The 26,909-nt window shown below is 41.8% G+C and overlaps 1 protein-coding gene and 3 non-coding genes across 5 annotated transcripts; 1 reads left to right on the top strand and 3 right to left on the bottom strand.

Moving 5' to 3' along the window:
• Positions 1-288: 288 nt before the first annotated feature.
• LOC115576455 (small nucleolar RNA SNORD88) lies at positions 289-378 on the bottom strand. Its single transcript, XR_003982862.1, has one exon. It is a non-coding gene; the product is annotated as a small nucleolar RNA SNORD88 (small nucleolar RNA).
• Positions 379-526: 148 nt separating this feature from the next.
• LOC115576452 (small nucleolar RNA SNORD88) lies at positions 527-618 on the bottom strand. The gene has a single exon (XR_003982858.1). It is a non-coding gene; the product is annotated as a small nucleolar RNA SNORD88 (small nucleolar RNA).
• A 558-nt stretch (positions 619-1,176) lies between these two features.
• LOC115576454 (small nucleolar RNA SNORD88) lies at positions 1,177-1,268 on the bottom strand. Its single transcript, XR_003982861.1, has one exon. It is a non-coding gene; the product is annotated as a small nucleolar RNA SNORD88 (small nucleolar RNA).
• A 3,649-nt stretch (positions 1,269-4,917) lies between these two features.
• Positions 4,918-24,836, top strand: LOC115576222 (protein kinase C and casein kinase substrate in neurons protein 3). Of its 2 annotated transcripts, none has more exons than XM_030408721.1 (10): positions 4,918-5,162; positions 8,056-8,123; positions 14,270-14,426; positions 14,616-14,851; positions 17,208-17,363; positions 18,621-18,796; positions 20,285-20,405; positions 20,504-20,574; positions 20,723-20,802; positions 21,958-24,836. In XM_030408721.1, exons 2-10 carry the CDS (start codon positions 8,064-8,066, stop codon positions 22,065-22,067), a joined length of 1,167 nt encoding a protein of 388 aa, XP_030264581.1. In that variant the 5' UTR covers positions 4,918-5,162; positions 8,056-8,063; the 3' UTR covers positions 22,068-24,836. The 2 variants fall into 2 exon arrangements, with proteins under 2 accessions (XP_030264581.1, XP_030264582.1); XM_030408722.1 differs by lacking the exon at positions 4,918-5,162 and adding an exon at positions 5,383-5,651.
• The last annotated feature ends 2,073 nt before the right edge of the window (positions 24,837-26,909 follow it).

Here is a 26,909-nt window from a genome sequence, read left to right as displayed (position 1 = left end):
AGAGAGCAAAACAGAAAGACTGCCGCCCCTCTACTGTAGTCCACCACCACCTCCTTTATTTTATAGAAATCAGCTGATATAATATTAACATTACAGGACAAAATATCAACCGAGTTCTCATATACTGTATATTTTTTACTCACAATTTTTTACGGTGACTCTGTCTTAACATGGTCTGACCAGCAGGTGACGTGTGCCGGAGGACCCATACCTGGAGAAACAGGAACACAGCAGTCAGGAAAATAATTTTAAAAAGCATAAATATAAAGACTACAAGGTTTAAGCAATAATCTCCTCAGACTCTGCCTTGTCAAGGGCAGAGCCGCACTTCTGTCAACACCAATTCTCAGAGCCCAGTGCAATACATCACAAGAGATAATTTAGAGGCTGCTAGTCAATTCCAAAAGATGTGATGACACAAACCTGATGTACAGCTTACATCTTCACCTTCTTCAAGACCTGAAATAACAAAAAGCAAGAATTAATGTGCTGCTATTATTCTATTTTTTGCCCACCATTGGTTTGTTTTCTCCTCAGAAACTCTGGCTTGTCAGGGCCAAAGATGCACTTTTATCTCCATACAGACTCAGAGCCCAGTGCAAGTCATCAGGGGAGAGGGACAGCTAAATTAATCCTCACTTAACCACCATCAACATCTCTTAAATGTTACAGTATCAGCTTTCAAAACCAATGTAATGTTGCAAGATGGAGCATTTCTTTCACACTCCAAGAATCCCATGAACATCACAAACATGGACTCTTCAAGCCTACCTTGCGTGCAAGACCCTAATTTCTATACAGCACTTTATCTACACTGCTGCTTAATTTAAACATTTTGTTTTTAATGTCCTCGACATAAATACATACATGCTGTTAAGAGTGTAAAATCATGTGGTCATCCCCGTCCATGGGCCACTGTTCAGAACTACACCTTTGCCAAAAATGTAAGGATTCATTTAAGGTTTTCATCAAAATAATTTTTAAACTGTCTGCCTTTACAATTGGTAGAGGTGATCAGAGCATCTCAAACTATGAGAACACATTGCTTTTACATACCTTTAAGACTCAAGATGAGTCTAGTCAGCGTGGTTCCACATGTTGAAAGTGGCCTGAAAAGAACAAAAGTATGTGTTATTGTGTTGTCATGACCAGACCCTTTGACCATCATTTGTTTGTTTTCTCCTCAGAAACTCTGGCTTGTCAGGGCCAAAGATGCACTTTTGTCTTCATACAGACTCAGAGCCCAGTGCAAGTCATCAGGGCAGAGGGACAGTTGAATCCACACAAACTGTTTAGATTACAGTTTATGAAATAACCATATGATCACACCGGCGAAGTTAAAGTCACACAATCAACCATGTTTTGCTGCTGCATACCTTAAGGTAACTGACCACCTGTAGCTCATCTCACTGTTAGCTACCATGCTAACGTAACCTGAAGCCTTACCACGTGGAGATAGGCCCACTGTGATCAGACTGTGCGGCTATTCCTGCTGCTGATGCATGCGAGGGCAGATGGCAGCAACAGGCGAACACCAGACCCCATTGACAAGAAAAAACGTGTGATGTTTAACGTTGAAGTGCTCGACACTAGACAACACGAGTACAATAAGTGGCCACATGCTTCGAGTCGTAGCCACACATCACTGTGTTCGGCATACAATTTATCCACAAAAGTCGGCGTATTTCAGCATAAACCAACAAGCTTTCACAAACGACGTTGTTTCTTAGTGCTAGTTAATCAAACCGTAGCAGTTAGCTTAAATCAGTTCACAGGGAATTCATGTTTTATCATACACAAATCCCAAAGGAGGTACGCTGTGGTAGTTATATGTAATCAGTCATTGCTACGACACTGTACTAAAGCTAATTTTATATTTATCACAATGACAAACTTCACAGTGAACGCTTACCAGATACGCCTGCAGCAGACAGCAGCAAACTGACCGCTGCTAGCTAGCGCCGCTTCTTTGTCTTCTCAAAAATGGTGGCTGTCCGTCAGTTGAAGCGCACTGCCGCCTCCTACCGGGCTGGAGTGGAATTGGAAGCAGCACATTAAAGTTTAAAATCTCTCACCGTTTCATCTTAAAAGCAGTTAAATTAAATAATGATCAAGACAGTTGTGTCGTGGAATCTTCCACTGATTATGTACAAGCAAGTGCAAGTGTTGAAAATCAAGGCAAACACGATAGCATAGCAATACTTTTAGATACAAGATAAGGGTACACACAAGGCAGTAACAACGCAATGGCAACTCTTTTGATGACAGTCTTTGAAATAAAACTATAATAACGATTAGACAGAAGTGTAGATGTACATAAACACTGTGAATAATGATAGGCGATGACTGGGTCTGCATGTTGAAGTGTCCTTGGGCAAGATACTGAACCCCAAACTGCTCCTGATGTGCTGGTCGGCACCTTGCATGGCAGCCATCAGTGTCTGAATGTATGTATGAATGACTGTAAGTTGTTTGAACAAAAGCGTCTGCTAAATGCCCTAAAATGTAAATGTAAATGTGAAACAGGCGACCTGACAGAGTATTGACCTGTCAAAACTGATATGTCAGCACACACGCCCCTAACACCCTCACTGCTGAGAGTGTTGACCAGATGTGTGACCATCACATTGTGTCCACGACACTCCAGCACCCTCTACTCTGACACCACTAACAAAGAATCCACCACAGAGCCAGCCTTCCCGATAAGCTTGTTGATTTGGTTGGCGTTGCTGACCCTGACCCTGCCGCCCCGGCACACAACAGCCTCTGTGTTCTTAGCCCATCAATGAACATAACTGTACCAAAATATCAACAATGATAGCAGCACATTTACTTTTGTACTGCACATTTTTTGTACTCACTATTTTCAAGGTATGTCTGTTTTTGCAGATGCAGGAACAAGGTCTGACCAGCAGATGTCATCGTATTAAATGTCACATGCTCCAAAACAATCAATCATTTTAAACACAGCTACATGTGGTTTAGCACTTTGTAAAAGCTCTCTCTCCAGTCAACCATTTTCACTGAATGGCTGAGGACATGCTGCAAAATGCTTCTTATGAAGCTTAATATCATTCAGCCTAGTCTACATGAATCTCTTGATGAACACTGCAGCAAGGTTTCACAGCAAACTGCTGTAATGATGCTTTGCAATCTATGATGGGTAATTATTTGGGATATTACAGTACGGTGCTGTGAATCTGAATTAAAGTGGCATTTGGAAGCAACTACAAAAAAGTAAAAATGGTACATTACAAGTAAATGCAATAATTAAGGTACCGCACCTTGCAGTAATTTAACAGTAACATATAGTAGTTTAACAAGAAGGTACACGTACCTAACATGCTGAAAGGCTAACAACAAGCTAACAGGCTAACATACTTACAACAGGCTAAGAGACCTACACATGGTCCGAGAAGGTACACAGGCTAACAACCAGCTACCATGTTAATATGCTAGTAAACAATATTGTTGGATTAATGTGAAAACACAGTACATGACTGTAATTTTGTGCACTGGAAATGTGTATATTTACCATAGCTACAGCTGCTAATTACTGTATTGTAATGTAATTTTACATCAAAATGCATTTTGTTAACAGTAAAATTGTGTCAGGTTTTTTGAGCATCAACAACATTTGTTATCAAAATTATTTTAGGATCTTTTTGTAGTCCACATGTGCACTTTTCTTGGTATGATATGACTACAGGATAGCATTGAATCAAGTGATCCACGCTCAGTAGTTGTGATCTCTGAATTGTGCTTCCACTTAAAAAAGAAACTTTTCCAGTTAAATATTTAGGCACAAAGCAGGTCTTTTTTTTTTGCCTTCTGGTGTTTCAAACTGAGTTGAACTCCAGTCAGTGATTTTGGTGCAAGAACCAGAATAAGACAATATTTCCTTGAGCAAAGTTTAAAGATGTTTTTACATCAATGCATTTTTAACAAGGCAAACATTTAGCTACTTAAGCACTTCAGGATTATTCTGATTCTTTATTTGAAAAACTGCCTAGAATAAAGAAGGCTGCTCTTGATATAAAATGTCTTTTGTTTCCTATCGGGCTTTACACTTTGCCGCGACATGGTGCATCTTTACTTGACGTCACTCAGATGACAGAGACGTTATTCCACTTGTTGACATCATCTGTTTCTTACTGCTGTCATCATTTTAATCACAGGATCTCACGGTGTTGTCATCATGATATCTGTCTACTATCTTTGACAGATTTGATTATAGGCTTACTCATGTGGGATTACTGTTCTCTGGGAGCAGGTTGTAGCCGAGGCGTAAACGTTGCGACGTATAACAGCTGTGTATTTACATGACATGTTCTGGCAAGGGGCAACGTTTCACAAGTTCAGCATAGCACGCAGCGAGAGAGGGCTCTTGTACGTGGGCTCTGACTTCAAAGAATTTCTGACTTTAACACACACACACACACACACACACACACACACACACACACAGGCATGTGCACACCGGATGTGTCCTCCAGCTGTGGAGGCAGGCCTACCAAACTATCCCGAGGGAATGTTGAAGGGAGGAAAGAGGGGGTATAAAGACAAGCACAGAGGAGATGGAGTTTCCCTTATCTGGTCATGCTGCTTCATGCTTCTTTGATAAATGGTAAAACACGGTTAATGGACCAATTAACACACACACAGATACTCTGGCCGTGTGACTCAGTTATCGTCTGATTCACCTCACACACACAAAACACAATAAAACTCTTCACTGACACGACTCTGACGGTAAAAGGGAGAGAGAGAGATCTATCTCCAACAAGTGGTGAAGTACAAAGAACAAGAGACTAAGATCCCTGCAGCTGTTTTGGAGAGAGAGAGAGAGAGAGGGAGAGAGGGAGACTATATGAGAGAGGGAGGGTGGGAGTGTGTGAGGGAGGGAAAAAAAAAAAAAAAAGAAGCCAACTCATCTGACACAAACAGTGGGCCAAAGAAAGGGGAAGAGCAGGAGCAGCACTGTCCAGAACGAGTGGAAAATCAAAGTTGGAGAAGTGTAAAAAGAGGACGGGACGGAGAGAAAAAGAGCCCGAGAGTCTGCACGAAGATTGAACCGGGGTAAAAAAAAAAGGAGAAGAAGAAGAACAAAAGAAGAAAAAAGGGGGTTGAAGCAGAGAGGGGCCCCAACATTTAAAAAAGAGGTAAGAAACTTTGAGCAGTTTGTTCGCCGTCCACGGCTGAGTAGCTGCGTTTCAGAGAGATCTGACGGGGTGACCGAGCTCCTATTTCTGCTCTGTGTGTTCATTTGTTACTATATATTTCCTCTATGCAATGTGTGTGTGGTGAGTTATGTGTGACAGATGAAACGGGGACAGGGGGAGGAGTGTGTGTGTGTGTGTACGTGTGTGTTTGTGTGTGTGTGTGTGTCTGTGGATAGAGGGGTGAAAGAGTTGCTTGGTTGGACGCTCTTATGATCCAAAAGGAGCTTCAGTTTTTTGTTCGTTTTTTTTACTATTTTAGGATTTTTATACATGTAAAGTTGGAGTTTTAGGTGCTGGACAGATTACTGGATCACTTCAGGCCTTTTTTAAAAAAAAAACTGTGCATGGGGGGAGAACAAATTTCCTGTCAGACCTGCCAAGAGATTATAAAAAGGTTGCAGGACGCATGGTGGAATTAGATCTGTGCTGGTAGGTGGCAAGTTGTACAGTTTAATCTGTGTTGTACTTATAGGATGAAGTAGTATGCAAATGCGATTGGTTGAGACATATTTTACCACGCTAAACTTTGGGGATGTGCCTCACAAATGTCAGAGACGACAGAGACACAGATGGAAGTTAGAGTCCAGGCTTTTGTTGCAACATTTTAATTTATTTTTTAAAGGGGCATTATGTAGTTTTTAGAGAAGGAATTCAAACTCAGTATTTTAACTCTGAAATACTTTTTTTACTTCTGTCCATAATTGGATAAAAAAGCTGCTCTCAGAGGTCCCCAGCACACTGTTTGAAGCTAGAAAGGTGGCAGGGTCCGCCACATATAAACAAAGTAGAACAGTAGGAAACTGTGGTGTTCTTTCAGGTCAATGAAGAGCTTTCTCTTCGGATTAAAATTTCTTGGCGCACCTTTAAGTGGGTGTTTAAATTGATTATTAAGTCTATGAAATCCTGTTTGAAAGGCCTGAGGAGCCGTCAAATTCATTCCATTAGATATGGAGTTGCACAACATATCTGCACAGGGATGTAGTGCCTGTAAAAAGCATGAAATCATAATTGAGAGACAGGCTAAGCCGGATAGATTTGACACTATTGTGCCCTTTAGGGTAAATCTTATATACAGTGTAAAGTGTAGTTAAAACTTGCAGGAATGCACCAAATTATTTGACATCAACAGAGACAGCTGAGAGATCCTCCACCCTCACATTTCTCTGAAAACTCGGGCAGAGCCATACCCCCAAAGAGAGTTAGTCAGCAAGGCGACAGGAAGTTGAGGTCAAAGGTTAAAAGGGAGACAATTCATTATTTTTCTGACCCCCCCTTGCAGATGGCAGGGTTGTGTAATCTACCAGACTCCTCGGTGGTAGAGAAGCGGCAGAGGCGAGCTGAAGGGAGATTCATGCGGGGAGAGGCATGACATTACGCTCTGTGTGGAGCATGTGATGCCCCGTGAACAGCAGAATGTGGAGGAAAATCATTGAATCTAATTGTGCGCCTCGCAGAGCCACGGGGAGCGATGGCTGCAGGGAGGGAAAACAGGCAAGACATGGAGGCTGCGTCTGGGGTGGAGTTCAGCTCAGTTTGAAACACCAGAAGGCAAAAAAAAAAAAAAAACCTGCTTTGTGCCTAAATATTTAACTGGAAAAGTTTCTTTTTTAAGAAGTGGAAGCACAATTCAGAGATCACAACTACTGAGCGTGGATCACTTGATTCTGAGTCACGCAGAAGCACAACACACAGCTTATTACGCTCTTGCGATGTGTGCTTGTTGATTACAGCTTCTTATTACAACGACAGAGAGAGCGGACAAGGCTACCAGCATGGGAAGAAAGTGAACGCGAATGATAGGATGTGCTAACCTTTACCCTCGGTTTATTTTAGGATCGCTCGTGTTTCAAGGCTGGGAATGCTGGGACAGGATACTCCAATGCTCGCAGATGTTATTACGGCGTGCATGCTGCCTCGATTTACTGTACACCCCTGGTTCAAATTAACTGTACACATCAACTTCCTGCAGCTACTGCGAGCCTTTAATGGGTTGTACAGAGCCGTCATTATACTGTTCAGGCACTGACTCATCCCGCACCTGTTGTATATGTTCACATTAATCATGACAAGAGCGCAGCAGCCATTTATCTGAGGGGATGTCAAAAGTGTTCGTATCATAGATCCTCAAATAGGCACATATTAGAGCAGTGATTCCCAGCTGGATGCACTTCTGCATATGAGAAGATGTGGAATAGCTCAAGTAATTTGATAGAAGAGAAATTATGATTTGATTGAAACATATCTCCATACATCAGGACACCAGAGCACTACAAGGTGCACTAAGAGATAACTAAAGCAATGGATAAATGGTTGAATGAATAAAATGGAGCTTTAATAGTTTAAATATTAAGTTTAAATACTAGGGTTTTATCGATTCATGGGTACTTGAGTTCATCTGACAGGGCTGGGGCGGCTCGACTGACAAAAAAAAGTCTGAGTTGACATGTTTCCTGATGTGGTGCTCCACTGACTTCAGTATGAGGATTTTTGCTGGTCTTAAAGCTGTTTCATGGTGTAGCCTCGGTGACGAGATAATCACACAAGAATAAAACATTTAATATAAAGCTCGCACATTGCCGGAATGTGATCACTTGCGCTGAACCGAAATGTAACATCACCGTCGAGATCGTCCCTCAAGAAAAGGCTCGTTTTTTTGAACGTCTGACTTAGATAACATTTGATTTTTCACACTGTAGCTACAGAGCCCTGAAGCTTTCATTAGCTGCACGTGGAAGGCAATCACAGAAAGGTCAGCGTGCGGATTAAAAGGCAGAGTGATACTGTACTCTAATCTCTAATCTCTAATCTAATCCTGCAATCCTTACTCTTTCAGAGAACAGGATGTCAACGCTTCCCTCAGAGAACAGCCCCGAAGATGCCAACAATCGCAGCTTCTGGATGGTAAGCCTGAGCGTGTGTGTGTGTGTTTGTCTGTTAATAAGTCCCTTGGTCTCTTGAGTCTCAATGACCTTACCATTAAGAGACAGACCAAACAGTTTTGTCTGTCAGGCTACATATCAGTGTGAACAAGGCTGCGCCCTCATTCTTCGAATGTGAACAGTAACCACTGTACACTCCCAACACCCCTCTTGGGTTAACTGCTTCCCGGCAAGGTTTCTGTGATAATGCTCAGCTCATTAGGTGTTTGATTGTCTGTGTTTGCTCGATAAAGTAAACTGTATAGCACAGGGGTCATGTCTCTGGGGATCCGGGACAAGTTTCTTTTTTTATTTTTTTTTTTCAATTTTCACTCCTCTCTCTCTCACATCATTATTCTGCTACAGTACTGCCTGTTGTTTTTTTTTTGCTGGGTCTTCTGCTGCATACAGAAACGTTAAAGATACAATAAGGGTAAACAACTAGACGTTGGTTACATATTTTGAGGGGCTGTGTACTTACATTAGTCCAAATGTTTCCAACAATGTTCAAAACCAGAGAACTGGCGCGTTTCATTCGGTTATCTCTCGCTATAACTTACAAGAGACAGTTAGAGAGTGAGTAAGGAAGTCGGTGGACGAGACTAACGTGACATCAAAACATCATATTCGTGCCTGAGTCACGTCAGATGGATTTTCATCAGCAGTAGTGGTTGTTTAATGGTGCGTTCACCACCAGCGAGGTCACTTTGACTGCAGAATCACTTTTGTTTCTTCATGTAACTTATGTGCAAGTGTTTATTCGCCCTAAACAGACGGATTACTTCACTGTGAATTTGCTGTAAACTAGTTAGCAACATCACACACTGAGGGTGTGTGTGTGTGTGTGTATGTGTGTGTGTGTCTGTGTTTTAATTCAGGTTAACCTCTCACTGAACTCAGCACCCACCACACCGAGCACACTTATCCTCTCTCTTCATGTTCATGACGTAAAGTGCATTTCCCCTGCAGCTCCAGTCAACAGACAACATCTCAGTGCACTAACACCCGACACTGGAGGCCCCCTCTGCAGATGGCCGCTGCAGTCCGGTTGATAAACACAAGAGAACATAAATCCTCTTTATAATTCTTAAAGTTTAACAGTAATCTCTGAGCTCCTCCTCTCACTGACAAGACTCCAGTGGTAGTTAGTTTTGTTACCCTAAACAGAGTAAGGTCGCTTGTTTCCCCCGTTCTTTAGTCTCAGCTAACAGGCAAAGCTTACCGCTGCTCCATATTTGTTGCGAGAAAAGCCAAAAAGCATGTTTCCCAAGACCATTAGAATAAGATCTCAACCGAGATGTGGCATGAAAGACATTGAAGGAAAAATCCCACAAATATTTGAGACATTATTCAACAAACTCGGCGAACTTCGCTTCCAGAACAATGACCGCCGAGTTCAAATCCAGGGCCGAGTTAATAGAGGGGATGGCTGTCAGTCATCGCTGTGGTCGGGAAAGAATAAAGAAAAGAGATGAAAAAGAAAAATTAATAGGTATCAAATAGAGTATAAATATTTTATATAATTATTTTTTTTCATACAAATTACTGTAAATTATCTGAATCTTCTAAACTCCAATTCAGCAGCGGTCACAAACATATTATTTTACTTTCCCATTTTGTAAATTGTCCTGCGCCCTTGTTTACATGGCACAGATCTGTTTTGGCACCGCGTTTTAAAGCTCTAAACACTTCCAACTTTTTCAAAGTGCCTGACTGCCTAATTTGAGTGTGCTACCGCTTTAATATTGGCTTTGTCTCCCGTTGGCCTCGATGGGCTGCCCCACTTTCATCTCTCCCCCTCCTGTAATTTTGGCAGCCTCCTGTTGTGCTGGATGTCTTTCCAGTCCAGTTCCTGTCTGTGTCATCCTGCCCGCCGTGCTCAAAGCCTGTCTGTCATTATACTGCAAACCTAAGCTCTTTTGTTTTGTATTTGCAATGTCACCACCACTTCAAGAGGATTGCAACAACGGTGAATTCTGTGGTGTATACAAGTGTAGTACTCACACTAATAGATATGCTGCGGTGTACACTTTGGACTCAGTCCTGGGTCCCGTATTACACTGTTACTGTCCTCTTTACTCTCTACAGATTATATAGAGACATGCTGAGATCACTGACACGGTACTGGGCCTTTAAACCACTGTTCTCCTAATGATGTACGCTGGTGTGCCATGAGGCAATGCCAGGTGTGCCGTGGGATTTTGTTACAACCACAAATATATATTTTGTAACATAGAAGAAGTAAGATTGAGTATTTATTTTACTACATCAGTCCTTTGTACACATTCATTTCCTAATACAAAGGCAAATTCTATACCCGGTATTATCATATCTACCCACCGTTGTAGATGGTGTCTTGCTCTCGTCTGTCGTCTAGCTAGTTACTGCGTGTTCTTTTCTTTCCTGTTTATGGCGGGTGGCAACCAGCGTTAAATCGCATTACCACCACCTACTATGAAACTGAAATAATGGAAAGACAAAGAAATCATGTAAGAGGTGCTGGATTTTTTTACACAACATGAATATTTAATTGTAAAATATCACGATTATCGTCAATATCGGTATATCGTGACACCCCTATAACATATGTTCTATCCCCCCCACAATAAACATGCATGGAGTGATTGGATTACAGGTTATATAGGCTCAAATATGAATACAGATTTGGCACAAAGACACAGACTCTAAAGGCTTTTTAATCGGCTGCGTATTGTGAAATGTTTTTCTGGACTGATTTCGACCTCTTCATTTGTTAAAGACAAACATTCCTGTCAGGCGTCAGGCTCCTAATCTATTGTTTTAAAGCTGTGGTGTCTCGTGAAAAGGAAATGTTTTGTTTAGTGCACTGATGTTTGGTTTGAAAGCACTTTGGAAGGACGTGAACTTATAAACTGGCATCAACATGGTTTACTTCTACCATTTCTGCTGCCATTAATACTACTCCTGTCACTGTCACGACCACTACTAAAGTACTGCTGCTACGACATTTACTATCACTGATCCTGTCCTTTACGCTACTACTGCTTCAATGCTTTTTTACTGGGACCATTGGTAGCTTGATAACTGCTAATATTCCCGTTCATGATGCTGCTACTTCTGCCAGCCGTTCCCAGCCTTCCCTCAGTGCACTGACACGCTTTCAGAGTGCAGATAGGATCGGTTAAATATGTGTGATGGGATTTTTTTTTTTCAATGGACGACCGTGGCCATTTTCCTTTACCGCAGTATCTTGTTGCTTGGACAGATTTCTCTAGTAGCGGATTTGCATCTGCCTCAGAGATTGGCCGACTGGGTCTCCGCAGCGTCGCCGCTGGCCTCAAACTGGATTCCTCAGCTGTTTCTGTTTAATTCTCAGACGAGTGAGGAGAGTCAGTGCAAACCACAACAGAGGCAGAAAGAAAGAAAGTAAGGAAAAGAGGGAGAGAAGCGGGGATGGGGGGCGGCGTTGATGAGAAGCACCCCGACTGATTCTGATTAAGGCAAGAGGAAACTACAGTGTTTCATTAAAGGCACACAGGGGGCTGTGATTGCCTTTTGCGAAGGTTGTCAGTGTGAAAATAAATCACTTTTACACTCCGGGTGCACACTGCGTACACACTGTATTCTAATCACTTTAGATTGTGTGACGAGGTGACGCCTGGAAGGTGAAGCACACACATCTACGTATACTCATACTGCTGCTAGCATTTACTAAATGTTTGGACATACAAAGACCTAACTGCTTGACCTTTCTGATGCACCTGCATTTAATTAACCACTAATTAAGAGTCCCATTAGGATCGAGCACCATGCCAATTAGTTGTCAGGAACAAAGGTTTAGGTCTTAGTGTGACAAACGCAAGTCACTGTGGGAAGCAGAGGGCTGCTCACCAGAGTCGTCTGTGCTCCGAAGAATAAAATATCATCTTACAGAGAGTTTGCCAAAGAAAAATAAGACTGCTGTGGCTTGTAATATCAACTGTGCACTAGGTACTGCGAGTAACGTATTAAAAGATAAGTTCACCCCAAAATGAAAAATTCAGTCATGATCTCCTCACGTTGAAGTTTCAGAGTCGACAAAACATTTCTTGAGCTTGGATCTGCAACTGAGGCAGATGGGCACTACCTCCTAAAATGGTTCCATTTAGCCTCATCCGGCGTAATCCAAGTCTCTGGAAGCCCTGAGAGCCCAAATTAATTTTTAAAAGACAATATTTACACCCTCAACGCATGATTGCGTACTACGAGACATCACCTGTCTTTCCATCAGCATACCCCTTTCATAAAAGAAGGTTTATATTCCTACCTTTCGGGGTACATCGGCATGTCACTGGGGCTATTCCCTCTACGGTACAGCTTCTGTACTCTTGATATTCGGTATTTGTGTTTTACTCTTGTGGTTTGTTTGATCTTTTAAGAGAAAAAACAGCACGTACTTGTTCCTTTTTGGCTTTCAAAAGGTGCACATAGTTACCTTTGAGCCTTAGGGGCCACATTAGTGTAGATTGTACCTTGGGGGATACCGACGCACTCTTGTGCTTCCCCTGTTTCTGACGGTGTAGATAATGACCATATTTTCATTTTCCCGGGTGAACTTCAAGTGAACCGTATATGAGAAGCGTGCTGACATGAGCCTGATGAGTCTGATATAGATCCCTGTTGGAAGATGCAGACGTTTTGACTTGACACATCGGAAAAAGCGCAGGTGTAACTAACAACATTAACGACGCGCTCCTTGTAAGCCATGACAGCGAGTCAGCGTGCACGACGGCGGCAGATGGAACTCCCTAATTGACGTTATTAGTTACACTTTTGTTTGACAAGCGAAAATGTCATCCACGAGAAAGTACGACTCCCTTATCCCTCTTTCTCACTCGCATATTTTAAGTTTATGGTATTTACGATAAGTGCATTGCCTCAGATGATTTAACGCAACAAGACAACGTATCGGGGTTTCCAGGAAACTTGCGACCGGCTGTCTTAATGTGTCAGTGAGTAACAGAAAGAGTCTGACAGAGAGTGAGAAAGGGAGAAGGAGCGAGTGCTGAGTAGGAGGCTGACGGCGGCTGCCAGGAAAATTGCAGAGAGATTTCCAAATACCACATCTACAAACAACACATTTGCTTCAGATATGTTATTACACTCAGGGCCTTGCCTCTGCTGCCCTCTTGTTCTCCCTCTCTCCGTCTGGCTTTTTATGGCTCCGGCCTCGTCCTCATGTCCAGCGACCACACCCCGCGCTGCCGCTGGCATTAAGAGTTTACCACAGGAAACTTAATGCCAGTAAAGTGTCACTTGTGGCACGTGGAGGCCGACCTGAGTCTGCTGCGGCAGCCTCACAGCTGTGAGAGGAGATGAGGATGCAAGCTGGAGCCTTTTTATGACTCACTGACCAAAGACTGAGACACGGACCAAAAGTGACTGTTTAATGTTAAAGAGGAAGAAAAAAGAAACAGTATGAGCAGCGCTGATAGACTTCTCACATGGTGGATATTGTGAAATGTCAAACGCAGGTGTTACTAACAACATTATCAATGGCCACGTTCCATTTAGCTGCTCCAGTTCAAGGGTTTGTTCATGCTGGTTAACTGGTACGACTTAGAGGGAACACCTCAATGAAACAGAGAAGTAATCAAAGGACTCCTAACAATAGACGGTGTTAGAACTTACAGAAGCAGAGTAGCAGTCGGTTTTGTAGTTCTAATATATCAATAATACTAACATTAGTAGTACAACTATCCATAGTAACAGAGCAGTATATAGTAGTTGTAGGCCAGTGGTAGTAGTAAGAGTAGAGGAGCTGGATGGGACCGTCTCAGTGTTCAGTTTTAGTTTCTAATTTAGTTTGTCTAAATCAGTTTATGGCCTTCATGCTGGTGCCGCTCTGCCAGGAATAAACTTTGAGCAGATGTACAATTTTGCTTTCTCTGGCATGGAAACTGTGACACTAAAAGACTGTTTTGAATACTGGCTAAAATATTGGCCACTTTCGGCTTTCTCAATCCCAAAAAAAAAAAGAAAAAAAAAGATAGTAATGGCATATTAGTATCAGGGCTATGAGAGCTATCAAGCATCAGTCAGCTGGTCCTCGCTCCGCCCTCCTGTTTATGTTGTGTTAACAGTAGCTCCTCTCTCTTTCTGACCTGGCAGCCTGGGAACTATCAGCGCACCGTAAAGCGAACAGAGGACTCCTTCCAGGCCTGTAATGACATTGTGGCGTGTTTCCAAGAGAGAGCTCGCGTGGAGAGACAGTACGCCCAGCAGCTCAGTGAGTGGAGTAACAAGTGGAAGCCAGTCGTGGACTCCAGTGAGTACTGCAGCTGCAGCCTCGGCTAGATGTGTCAGCACACTGTGATAATAACATTTCTTTTTTTTGTGTTAGGAGGTGGTAACCTTCTTGTTTGGATTTGCTGTTTCATATTATGAGGATTTTTCTAAAGTACCAAAGAAAATTCCAGGAATTCATGATTCCCTCGTGTTTGTCCTCCTCCCTCAGGTCCTCTGTATGGATCTCTGATGAAGGCCTGGCAGTGCTTTCTGTCCTCCGCCGACCGACTCGCCTCCTTACACGCCTCCATCTGTCGCTCTCTGGTGTCGGAGGATGGAGACCGGGTCAGGACCTGGCAGAAGGACACCTTCCACAAGAAGTTATTCGGAGGCTTCAAGGAGTCCCAGGACATTGAGACGGGCTTTATACGTGCTCAGAAACCTTGGGCCAAACGACTTAAAAAGGTCTGAATTTTTTCATATTTAGAAGCCAGATTCTGTGGGTTATTTTTTTTTCCATCGGATTGTACTAATGATTAAAAGCTGTAGCCTCAAACACTGATATAATGATGAATCCAGGCTTCACTTCTGGATGACATGTAAAATGCCAGTGCACCTGTTAAAGTCAAATGGAAATTTAATTTATAAATTTTTTTGTCCTTTGAGAAATAAAATCAGAAACCAAAAGGGAAAAAAAATGTCATTTTAGATTCTTAGGTGCTCATCTACGTAGATGGAGACCTGAGTTAAATCTTGCATGAAGCAGTAACGTCAGTGTTTTATCATTGGCAGCGCAGACGGTTGCACTGAGCCAGACAGCAGCCTGCTACAAAGGAGCCACAGACTGAACAACCCATAATAGCTTTCCTGCTAAAGTCTCCTTCTCATTTGAATTATAAACATGAGCACACATCTTGTCCTGCACCTTGGCTTATTATGAAAGCGCCCAAGCAAACGCTCCGCAGGGAAAAGTGCACCACTGATGTCGGTTTGCAGGATAGTTAGCTAATTAGCGGCTCAGCTGCAGCAAATTGAACAGAAAATGTCACTTTGGTCCATTTGGAGGCTGGTGTAGTCTTTACTCTTCAATACCGCGAACAACACACTGTCTGCCAATGACATGTTTGCTTTGTGTCTGGTTCACCAGGTGAAACACTCTGGCAGCCAATCAGACACAGACAGCAAGCTGAGATGAAAAGGAGCCTTTCTGATATTTTCCTGAAAAGACTTTTTCTTTTCTTTTCTGCCCTCACAGTTGTATCCACCATGCTATTCCCGAGTAATGGCACTAAAATAACGTTCAGAGCATTTTTTGCAGAACATAATGATGTGACGGAGAGGTTGATCTGTAACCGTATTATATAGGAAATGTCTTCGCCTCATTATTTTATCCTGTTAGACATTGTCATAGCACATCAATTGTCAATGTGTGTTTTGTGAGGTCACAGTGACTTTTTACCACCAAAATCTAATCAGTCCTCTCCACAAAGTAGACATTTGTGCCAAATTTAAAGAAATTCACGCAATCAGATATTGCGTTCATGTGGATTGGATGCCATGAGGTCACTGTGACCTTTGACAACCAAAATCTGATCAATTCATACTTGAGTCTAGCGGCTAATCTATGCTAAACGTTAGATACACATTATGTAGACAGAGAGAGCCTTCTGTCCGTATTCTGCATTCATTTCCTCCATGTTTCTACAAGTTTCCTGAAAGCTTACGGATAAGCACCAACGGAGCAGTACCTCCTTCGTTCATTGAGGGCAGTGCCAACGCATGGAAGTATTTAGGCATCTATTTTTGTTCTTGAAGGGAGACTGAAGTGGACATTTGTGCCAAATTTGAAGAATTGATCTCAAGACGTTCACATAAAGGCCCTAAAAAACGTTTCTTTATCGATTTCTTGCTATTTGCTGTGGGCTTGATGCACCATTTTCTGCTTAAGTTAGAGCAGTGTAAATAGTTACGAATGGGACACTTCCCCAGAGGTAAAAACATAGCGAAAATTATGTTTTTTTTCTCGTCTATTTTATTTTTAGATCTCTTTTGTATTCAAAATAAGACATAGTGATATCCTTAAACAGATTATACGGATAGTAGTTTGTTTCAGCTTTGTGAAGATAAAAACTGGATGCAACCTAAAATAAGGTACCAAATGTTCCTCACGGTCCAAATTTAGACTGCTGCTTGTCAAGCAGTTTCAAAGTGAACTAAACATCATGTTTCCCCCCCCCCACAACTTCCTAATCTGCATTAATTCAGATCCACACATCCCTTCAGTACAGCTGCAGTCGGATACTACAGTCACAACACTTCAGTGTTTGTTTTGGGAGCATCTGTCGCATTCCCAAATCACATTTTACCATCCAGTTCGGGACTTTAAGCACAAAACCCCCTTCTAAACAGTTTCTCTCATGCATTTAAGAGTAATGAGCCTCTTGAATCAAGGTTTTTCTGTGGTTCAAAAGCAGCTAAGGACAAGAGAACTACATATTTGGTTTAAAAATATACAGGAGCCCCTCAGGGAATCAATACTTCATACATACTGAGAGTGGCTGCAGCATCACAAATAGGCACTCATTAAGTAAATGGCCTCAATTCAAGATCTAAATTTGGACCACGGAGACCTAATGCACCGCTATTTAACTTCAGGTATCAGCAAGATACTTTTTCAAAGTCAGGTGCGTCTTAAGTTTCAAAGAAAAATAGAATGTGCAATTGATTTTCAATGAATGGGAGGGGTTTTGGTGTTAGGTAAAGTAGACAGACACACCATTCACGCCTGCAAATGATAAGTAAAGTTCTGATTTGTCCACAGCTGGATAAAGCCAGACGTGCGTACCACAAAGTGAGCCGCAAGGAGCAGGCGGCCAGGGAGCGGGAGGCACACGCTCAGGGAAACCCGGACGTCGCCATCGACAAACAGAAGAAGATCCAGGAGGAGAGAGAGCTGGCTCAACAGGAGGCCGAGAAGGTGAGCAACACGTTTCATCCAGCTCTTATTTTCAGTGTTTTGGGGGTTTTTTTACTGAATTTTGATTGCAACTGGTGTTCCTATGTTCATCTGTTGGCTTGACATTTTGCCAATGGTCAAGTCCACGAGCAGAGCAGTGTTTTTGCACAATAACAATGGCCTCCGGGGGGAAAGTCCTGTGTTTGACCCATCTATTCACCCCAAGCCGCCATCATCCGACTTCCTTCTTTGCTCTTGTCATAATCACTACGGCCACTAGAGTTCACCAATATTGTAAAAATCAGTTGTTTTAACCCCACTAAACAATCGATCAGGGGCTGTTTTTTCAAGCAGATCCCAAAGTTGTTTTGTACTTAACGCACATACACAAGCTCACAGCCATGCAATGCATTTTCATGCCGCCTGTCTCAGGCTGTCTCACAGATTGACAATCTGTGGCGCCAAGAAACTAGCCTGACGAGCCAGATCCAAAGTACCTCCCAGATGGTTTTGTGTGACAAACCATCTGGGAGGTTGCCGTCAGAAAACTGTTGGGAAAAGGGCAGACATTTTTCAAAAAATACTTGGCAGGTGATCGGACAAACCATCTGTCTGTCACCATCAAGGCTAACTTTAAAAAGGTCCAGTTTGCTAGAAAGTGCAGTTTTGAGTCTCATTCCAAACTTGTCAAATCCTGACGCTTTGAGATTGTAGGTCAGGTCGGCCGCCGTCCCATGGTGTCAGTATTTGACGAGTTGGGAATGAGACTCAAAAATCAACTTCTTACAAATTGGACATTTAACCAATCAGATCAACAGTAGCGAAGCCCATTGGTAAAACAAACTCTTGCTGAAGCCAGCGGAGAGTGAAAACCTTCAGTGTTTTAATAAAATACATTTTCCAGTTATTGCTGATGCAAAAGCAGCATCTATGCTAACCTCCTGATTGGAGCAAACAGCTGCTTCTCTCACTGGTTGTCACATCTAAACTACACTCATACCTGCCAGTAGTTCCTCATAGGACACTGATTGGTCGGATCTACAATGGTTTGGCAAAATGGATTATGGAGATCATGTCATCTCACAGAGCCAGCTGTCAGAGGATAGGTTAAGAGACTACAAATACCAATAGGCATCCTGAAGTTTCTGGCTTAGGTTTTCTTCTCAAGGTCACATACAGATCAATAGCAGATATGTAGAAGATTGAAGAAGAAGTATATAAAAAGTAAACAAGAAAACAAACTGATTTATAAACTAAACGTGTCCCTGTTGTTTATAGGTTCGAGCCCGCTATGAAAAAGTCCTTGAGGAGGTGAACCGCTACGCTCCGCGCTACATGGAGGAGATGGAGTCCATCTTTGACCAGTCGCAGGATGAGGAGCGCAAGAGGATTGTCTTCCTTAAACAGGCCTTCCTCTCCATCCACAAACACCTGGACATCACCAGCAATGAGAGGTGAACAACAATGAACTGAAATGAAATAATAGCCAAGACAGCAAGTTAATTACTTTATAAAATCTTCAGGGGCCACAGGGGGATATCGGGTAGATGAGAAAAATTAAATACTCTATTAATCTGCTTAATGTGTTGGTTTACACTTACTAAAATGTTCTGGATGGCAGTGCAGGTGGATTATCTGCCAATTGGAAATTTAAACAAATTTAGTAACAGTAACCATCCGAGGGGCATCAGCAGGTTGAATTAAAATTAATGTCACGTCATTAAGTATACAGCTGCCCCAGCAAGTATTCCACCTCCTGCAGTCCTGCATGCTGCGTTTATTATATAATTCTCAGATTACGATGCACTGTAAAACCTTATGAGGAACCACTTCAAGGAAATTGTTACCATTAGGCTGACTGGCTGATGTTTTAATGTAGAAAAAAACAATCAATCAACAACGAAAACATTTGAACTGACAACAGAAATGTGAAGCCTTTATTTTGTCATTTGGCTCAGATAACACGTCTTTGACAAGTCAAAATATTCAGTGTTAAAATGAAACGGTTTCTCTTTGTGTCCAACAAAGTCAGACCGTTTGTTTTGAAACTACAATGAGCTAAAGTTGCCGGTTTGTGCTAGCACCTGCGAAATGTCTTGAAATCGAAGTTTAATTTTAAGCACTGAAAGAGTTTGTAGTGTCTTTTTAAATACAGGTTCTGAGGTTTAAACTCGGCGGACAATTCAGTTCTTAGTTTGTATGTTAATGCTGACAGTAGCTGAGCTCACAGTTGAATAGTAAACAGGAGAACTGGATGAAAGCAGCCGCTCAAGAAGAATTATCTTGAGCATTCACGGGATCGCATTGTGACCATTTTTGGAGTGTCAGGCTGGAGCAGGGACAGTGGATACAAATGCATGAGATGGCAAGCAGGAAATACAATGGACGAGATTTAATTGGATCACGGCAACACTAGGAACCGGTAAACACATCAAGCAAACAGAACAGCAGGATAACAGAGACTGAACAGATGACTAAAAAAGAGACTGGACTTAAAGACAAATAAAACTGACGAGGGGATGAGGGAAAGAAAGACAGGTGAGGGAAATGAACAGAAAAACTCTAAAAACCGGGACGGGGCTGAAGTTGAAGTTGGAAAAATACTGGAAGGAGGGGAGGGCTAATGAGGGAGATTCAAGACAGGTGGGGAGGGAAAATCAGGTGGCCGAGGAGCGCAAGAAAACAGGAGGGAAAACAAAAAAGGGCACACACTCAGAAAACACATATAAAAACACACATACAATGACAACAAACTGACAGGAAGTGAAAAAACGACATTCCAGGAATTTACCAAACCAAAACCCAAACCATGACACGCCAGACAGAGCTAAACTGTGCGCTGTAAATAATAAAAGTGTAAGATAGGAGGTGAAATATCAGTTGAAGACAATGGATTATAGGTCTGTATTGTTTGTCTCTTTTATTTCCCACCACTCATTTAGTGTGAGGGCCGTGTATAATGAGCTCCACAACACACTGATGGCCATCGATGAGCACGAGGACCTCCGCTGGTGGAAAAACACCCACGGGCCCGGCATGCCCACCGACTGGCCCCACTTCCAGGTAGGTCACGAATACGTCCATCTCCAGCCTTTCCTATTACTCAAATTGATGTTAATTTCTTACTTTGATTCTCATCATTTTGTTCAAATGATTGTCAGGAATGGACGCCCGAGAAGAAACCAAGTAAAGGGAAGAAAGAAGTAGAAAAGAAAGCAACGATAGAGAGGAGGTGAGTGAATGTGTTTCAGAGGAAATTGTTCTGCCCAGGTTAGTTTTTACAAAGATCTGAAGCCGTGTAGATGTTGTACAGCTGATCAAACATCCATCTGTCTCTCTGTCTCTTCTTCTCCTCTTTCTGTCTCTCGCTCTTCCTCTAGTGCGATGATTGGAGGCGTGAGAGTAAGAGCTCTGTATGATTATGTTGGCCAGGAGACAGATGAGCTGTCATTTAAAGCAGGTAAACACAAATACGTGCCATGCTACGAAACTGAAACTGCCTTGTGAACGTGGTGTTTTCTCCAGCTTTGTTAAAGAAGTCCACTTGAAACTGAGTCATCATACAGTCATTAAATGTAGGAGAAGCCATTCAGTCAGTTTTGATGTTCTTTATTGATTTTACATGCATTCGTCTTAGGTACTAGTGCCCAGTACCCTTGGGTGCTGCGCCTTAACGTTAGAGCTGAAAAGATTAATCACTCAGCAGAAATTAATTGGATAATAAATAATTTACTTTCATAAGTAGCTTTTTAAGTAAAAGTGCGAACTATTCACTGGTTCTGACTTTTAAATGTGATCGTTTCATTACTCTTCTGTGTTGGTATATTTATCATATTTGGGTTTTTGACTGCTGATACACATCAACTTTTACTTGACGTTTAGTTGGAACCCTATTTTTTCTTAAAGGAGATATATTATGCTAATTTTAAGAGTAATTATTTTACCGTTAGAATAGGTTTACATGCTTTAATGCTCAAAAAACACATCAGTATTCTCTGACTGTTCAGTTTTGGAGCTCTGTATGTAGTCCGCCATTGTTGTTGTTGTTGTTGTTGTTGTTGTTATGTGATGTCGCGGTGTTAAGAGGTCGAAGGCTAGAGGTCGAGGGGTGAGGCGATGGCATCATCGATACCCAAAGTATGCAGATTTGCTGTCCAAATGAGAACCCAAGGGAGGCGTTTTCAAATTTGTCCACCCTGAGACCAGGTTTCAAAAAAAGTGTGTTTACAGGATCCATTTTGACTATCGGTCAAAACGATGCAAAACATGTGCATTCACACACAAAAGCGTTTCCATGTGGATGGCCCCTCAATCTCCTCTGATTGGTCAGCTCACACACACCTGAGCCAGCACCGCAAACAATAACAGAGCAGCAGTTTTCCTTGCCAGCAGTCTTCCTAGGCATAAATGATTGCAAATGTGTGACATGATGATGTAGTGCGAAGTCACAGAATTTAATGCGGGACTACTGACGAGGTGTTTCAGGAGCAGTAAAGGAAGGGAAAAAACTAAAAAGCATAATAGATCTCCTTTAAAGTCTTTTTTAATTACTATTTTTTTAGTTTTTTCAAAATACTTTCTATAGTACAAAAAATAAATGTCTGTCTCCCCACAGGTGAGGAGTTTTTGAAGATCGAAGACGAGGATGATCAGGGTTGGTGTCGGGGGATGAAGGATGACGGCTGGGAGGGCCTTTACCCAGCCAACTATGTCGAGGTGGTTTAGTTATTGCATCTAGACTGAAAGTGAAATACCTTCTTACATCACGTGCTTCATTTCACTGTGTGAAGTCACAGCCTGGTTTGACATCTAAATGCCAGAAACATAAAAACCAATGCTGTAAAGAACAAATAGCTGTTAGCCGAAGATCTGGTCTGTGATGGGAGTCTGATCATGTTTAGGTTGATATTTTAGCTTAAAGAGATTTTTTAAAAAGCTACCCAGGTTGTGGAATCTCTTGAAGGATTTGGACAAATGTTTTAATATATACAGTATGCCTACCACACCTATTCAAGCCATATGATAAACAATGCTTTAACGTAAGAAATGTAAAAAAAAAAATGCTGCTTGTAAGTTATGCTGTATAACTAGCCACTTGGTGCTGAAATTACATTACAGGAGCGTTTTTTTCTTTGAGCTGTTTTATTTTCTTTTGCAGCTCAACACATCGCTATTCACATGCTCACAAAGCCTCTCAACATATGAAGAAAAAGTGACGCTTATACTGTGATTATAAGTAATCCGAAGCAGCCGTACGAGTGGCGTCAGTCTGGTAAATATAGATAGTTACATGATTTGTATTTCTCGATTTAAAGGAACAGCTTCATGTTTTTAGGAATATGGCTGTCGGCTGTCAAATTCACGCTGGGATGTGAGGATTGACATCAGTACACAGGGAAATGTTGGCTTTGCAGCATCCACACACATTCCTGGAACTCCACAGCTACCTTTTCTTCTTATCAACTCATGGCGTGGTACTCATGTGAAAGGTTTTACTTGTAGTGACAAGCCCAGGGAAATTTCAGGGGTCTGTAGTTCCCCAGAGCTCTGGAGCTATGGAGATTTTTAGGATATAATTTAGCCCATTGTTTTGGTTTTCTGGCCCATAACCATTTGGTTTACTCTCTTCTCCCTCCTCAATGTCATTTTTGGCAAAGGCTCTATAAAAATAACCTATCTGCACAGCACTAAATGATAGACAGAAACACAGTTACTGGAGACACAATCTCTAGTAATTGTTTACACAAAAGGCCATTATAAAGGTCAAAGGTCATTCAAGTATCTGTTTTATTCTGTTTCTAATCAGGGACATCTGCATTTGCATTTCCCTCAGGAGTTGTTTAAGAGAAAGAATTTAGCTCAAGGAGAGTTAACGCTGGACATTAATCAGGTGGCCAGAAACACAACACCCAATGAAAACTAACGTTGCTCCGCATCTGTTGGACGTGTAAATGGCTTGCTATCAGGTTTACATATCGGATTTAAAAGATAAAATCGTGTCGGTGTTGTGGTCGCAGCCTCCAGGTGGTCATAAAATCAGCTATTGCAGGTATAGATGCAAAAAACAAGGCATTGTTGTTGAATGAGTGGTTTATGTGCAGTGAACAAGATTTATTTATTCACCAGTAACCGCCAAACTTACCTGGTGACTGCAGGTGTCTTGACTTGTGATTGGCTGGCAGGTTCCTTTCATAATGAACTCACAAAATACTTCAAGTGAACGGGTGCATTAAAGGCAAGAAACTGCTTACTGCTGCTAACTGTAGCCTCCGTTAGCGAGTTAGCTCAGTTAGCCATGGCGCCAGCTTCCGAGTTGGGAGCTCGGAGACTAGCAGAGTGTTGGTGTTTGAACCATTAGCACAGGAGTTTTGGACCTGGACAGGCTGAGGCTAGCTGGTTAGCATGCTAACTTAAGTGGATATCTCTGCAACACAATACATAGCCAGAGGATTATGTCAGAACTGCTATTTCTTCACATTCTATGGATAAGTTTTAAGCTGCAGATGATTAAGACAACAATATTTATTCATGCTACATCACAAACATTACAAATCAATTAATGTTTGATCATAACCTTCATGATTTGGTAAGCAGCCATGTTATAAACACAATAATGCACTCTGAGGTACTGATAGAGAATAATGGACTTGACAAAGGACATGGTGCAGCCTCCACTCCATTGATTTTCTTGTAGTTGGATACCTTATTGCAGGTTATCACAAAACATGGTGTTTATCATGTGAAAATAAGACAGCCTTGGGGATCTGCCGATTGGGGCAGTTTAAGCAGGAATAGAGCTTGTCTGGTAATTGCAGAGTTGGCTGTACAATCCTGCTCTGAACCTTAAAATTGCTGCTGATGGCAGCTGTACCACTATCAAACTGTGTAAGTGGGTGAATGAGAGGAAAATTGTAAAGCTAACTTTTGAAAGTGCAGCCCATTTATCTGCTTTTTACAATTTTGATGGAGCGAGGCCGGGAGTTTTCTCCCTGTTGCCAGTCATTGTGAAAACCTGGGACCCATTATCTACAAACACCTCACGGCCAAACTGATCTTAATCTTGGGACTACATTAAGATTATCTAAGCATCTAGGTGCTTCCGGCAAACAAGGCCCAGGTCTTAACAACATCCCTGATGTAAAGACTGTTCAGACATGAAACTGATGTTTTTCTTCTTCATCAGATTCTCAGTTTGACGCCAAAACATTCAAATTCTTAACATGCAACTGTTCCTTTAAGATAAGTCCTGGGGAACAAATAGTTTTCCTTTCTGTCTGTGTATCTGATGATCTTTTACTTTAATGTATGACACTTATCATGGAGAGAGCATCTTTACCAAAGTAAGGAAACAACTTCCAGAAAGCGCTGGGTGTGCCTTGCTCGTGTCTGTGGCCTTCCTTGCTATCTGTGTATGTGCTGCGTGTCTTTATTTGTCATGTAAAAACTATGCTTTTGGAAATTTTTTGGAAATAAAAATGAAACTGTTACACAACAGCAGAGCTACAGTCTGATTTAAGATGGAAAGAATGAGTGTGTGTGTGAGAGAGTGAGTGATTGATGTTGTATAAGTGTGTGTTTCAGTTTATGAATCACAATGCCATCATCCTCCGGAGTCCTGAAGTCCTGCCTGTGGATGTCATAACATGTACAGAGTTGTCAGATGTGACACACACAGACACACACTAGACAGTCACTTATAAGCCTTGTGCCTGTGTCAAGAGAACACTGTCCAGGTCAAACGCTGCTCTTCATCTTGATGCCACCACAGAGTCTGATGCAGCCTGACATCAACACGTGGCCGTCAGCCAAGCACACTGTCCCACACCAGTGTTTGTGTTTGTGTTTGAGCCAGCCGATTGCAAGAAGTGCAAAGATAAATCCTGGTATATTGTTACACTCTACACACACCCAAACACACACTGCGAGTGAGTTCTGCAGTAAATACAAGCAGACAGGAGAGTGTAGGAATGTCTGTTTCCACAGGAGTAATGGAGATAATGATGTCATCCTGGAGGAATTTCCTCACCTGATGACAGCTTTCTTGCTTGTAGCAGACGTAGACTGATCTGTAATCACGAAGACGGGCTCATCTGAGCTCTGACAACCTTCCCTTAGCTGCCGTAAGCAGGTCTGACAAAGAACTGGAAGCTTGTAAAAATGAACAAAGCAGGTGCTTTACGACTAGTTTGTTGGACAGTTTCAGCGGTAAGTAGTCAGAATTTTTTATAGGAAATAAAGCAACACTACAAGTAAAGCACAGTTACTGATTCTTTAACCTCTTGGTACGAGTGGAAACACAAAAGTGACAGTTACTTATTAGTTAAGCCACAACATTATCATTCATTTGGAGTCGTCTTTATTGCCTTAGGGATATATTTGGCTCTTTCTTTGCTAAACTAAGTAAATATTTTGTAGTTATATCCTCCCATGTCATATTCAACTCTCTACTTCCTCCCTTTGTCTGTTTTCCTGCCCTTTTCCTGGGTACATGTGCGTCATTTCTTAATCACTTTCTGTGTATTTAACCCTGTTTTCCTCACACTCTTTGTTGGTTCGTCTCTTATGACAGCCCCACCTCAGTCCTCATGTTCCTCACGTTTGTTTGTACTTGATTCAGTTTTTGTATTTTTGTTGTATTTTTTGATTTCTTGAATTTGCCTCTCCTTGCTTCTTGCGTTAAGTTCCGCCTGCCTTTTTGTTTCTTGTTGCTTGGATTTTGTATTTCATATTTTTGTATCTGTACATCAGCACATTTAAGCTCACCTTTTGTTACTTACCTGCTTCTCAATGTGTTTGCATTTCAGTGCTCACCTTTTTGCCAAACTCTGACGGCTATCTGTGTATTACTATATTGTACAGTTGCATTTTTGATCTTTTCCCATAAATAAGCTGCCTGCTGAGTCAGAAAATGTCGCTATGGGGGTGCTGAAAGTGAAAAGGATTGGACCACACAGCTGAATAATGAGGTGAAACGCAGATTTGAGTGATAGCTCTCTGTACATCACTACAAGTGGCCAATTTCACATTGCACCAATGTTTTCCATTGCCATTTATCCTTATTATATATGTTTTTTCATGAAACACATTTAGTAGAGAGAGTTGTGACAATGGAACTCTAAAATGGCAATCATCAGACTTCAGAAAGTTTCAGGAAGTTGTAACTCTCCAGCTTAAATGCGTGAATACAGAGAGACAGAATACGATGTTTGGCAGTTTGTAGTTAATGCATGACTCATTGATTGATTGATTTACAGGACTGGGCTGCTAATATTTGAAGCTAACTTTTTGGACCTATCGAAAAAAAAAAATTGATCCATTGGAGTAAACAGAGATGTGACTCTGTCTAATCAATGGCTCTGGGTGTGTCCTCGTGTTCTCACTCAGATCCAGTCAGAATAACCTCCACAGCTCCACCTTCTTGTCCAAATATGGTGACCTCTGGCTCCAAAACTCCAAGATGGATATGCCAAACTTGGGACCACCAGCGAGGAAGAACAGCTAACATCAACAAAACACAAGAGTTGATAATAATAAGTCATCATTTTTATAAGAGGGTCATAGTGCTCT

The sequence above is a fragment of the Sparus aurata genome, chromosome 23 (assembly GCF_900880675.1).
Source record: "Sparus aurata chromosome 23, fSpaAur1.1, whole genome shotgun sequence".
In the NCBI taxonomy this organism is placed as follows: domain Eukaryota; kingdom Metazoa; phylum Chordata; class Actinopteri; order Spariformes; family Sparidae; genus Sparus; species Sparus aurata.
The sequence above is the reverse complement of the archived record's forward strand: the minus strand, read 5'-3'. Positions and strand labels throughout refer to the sequence as shown.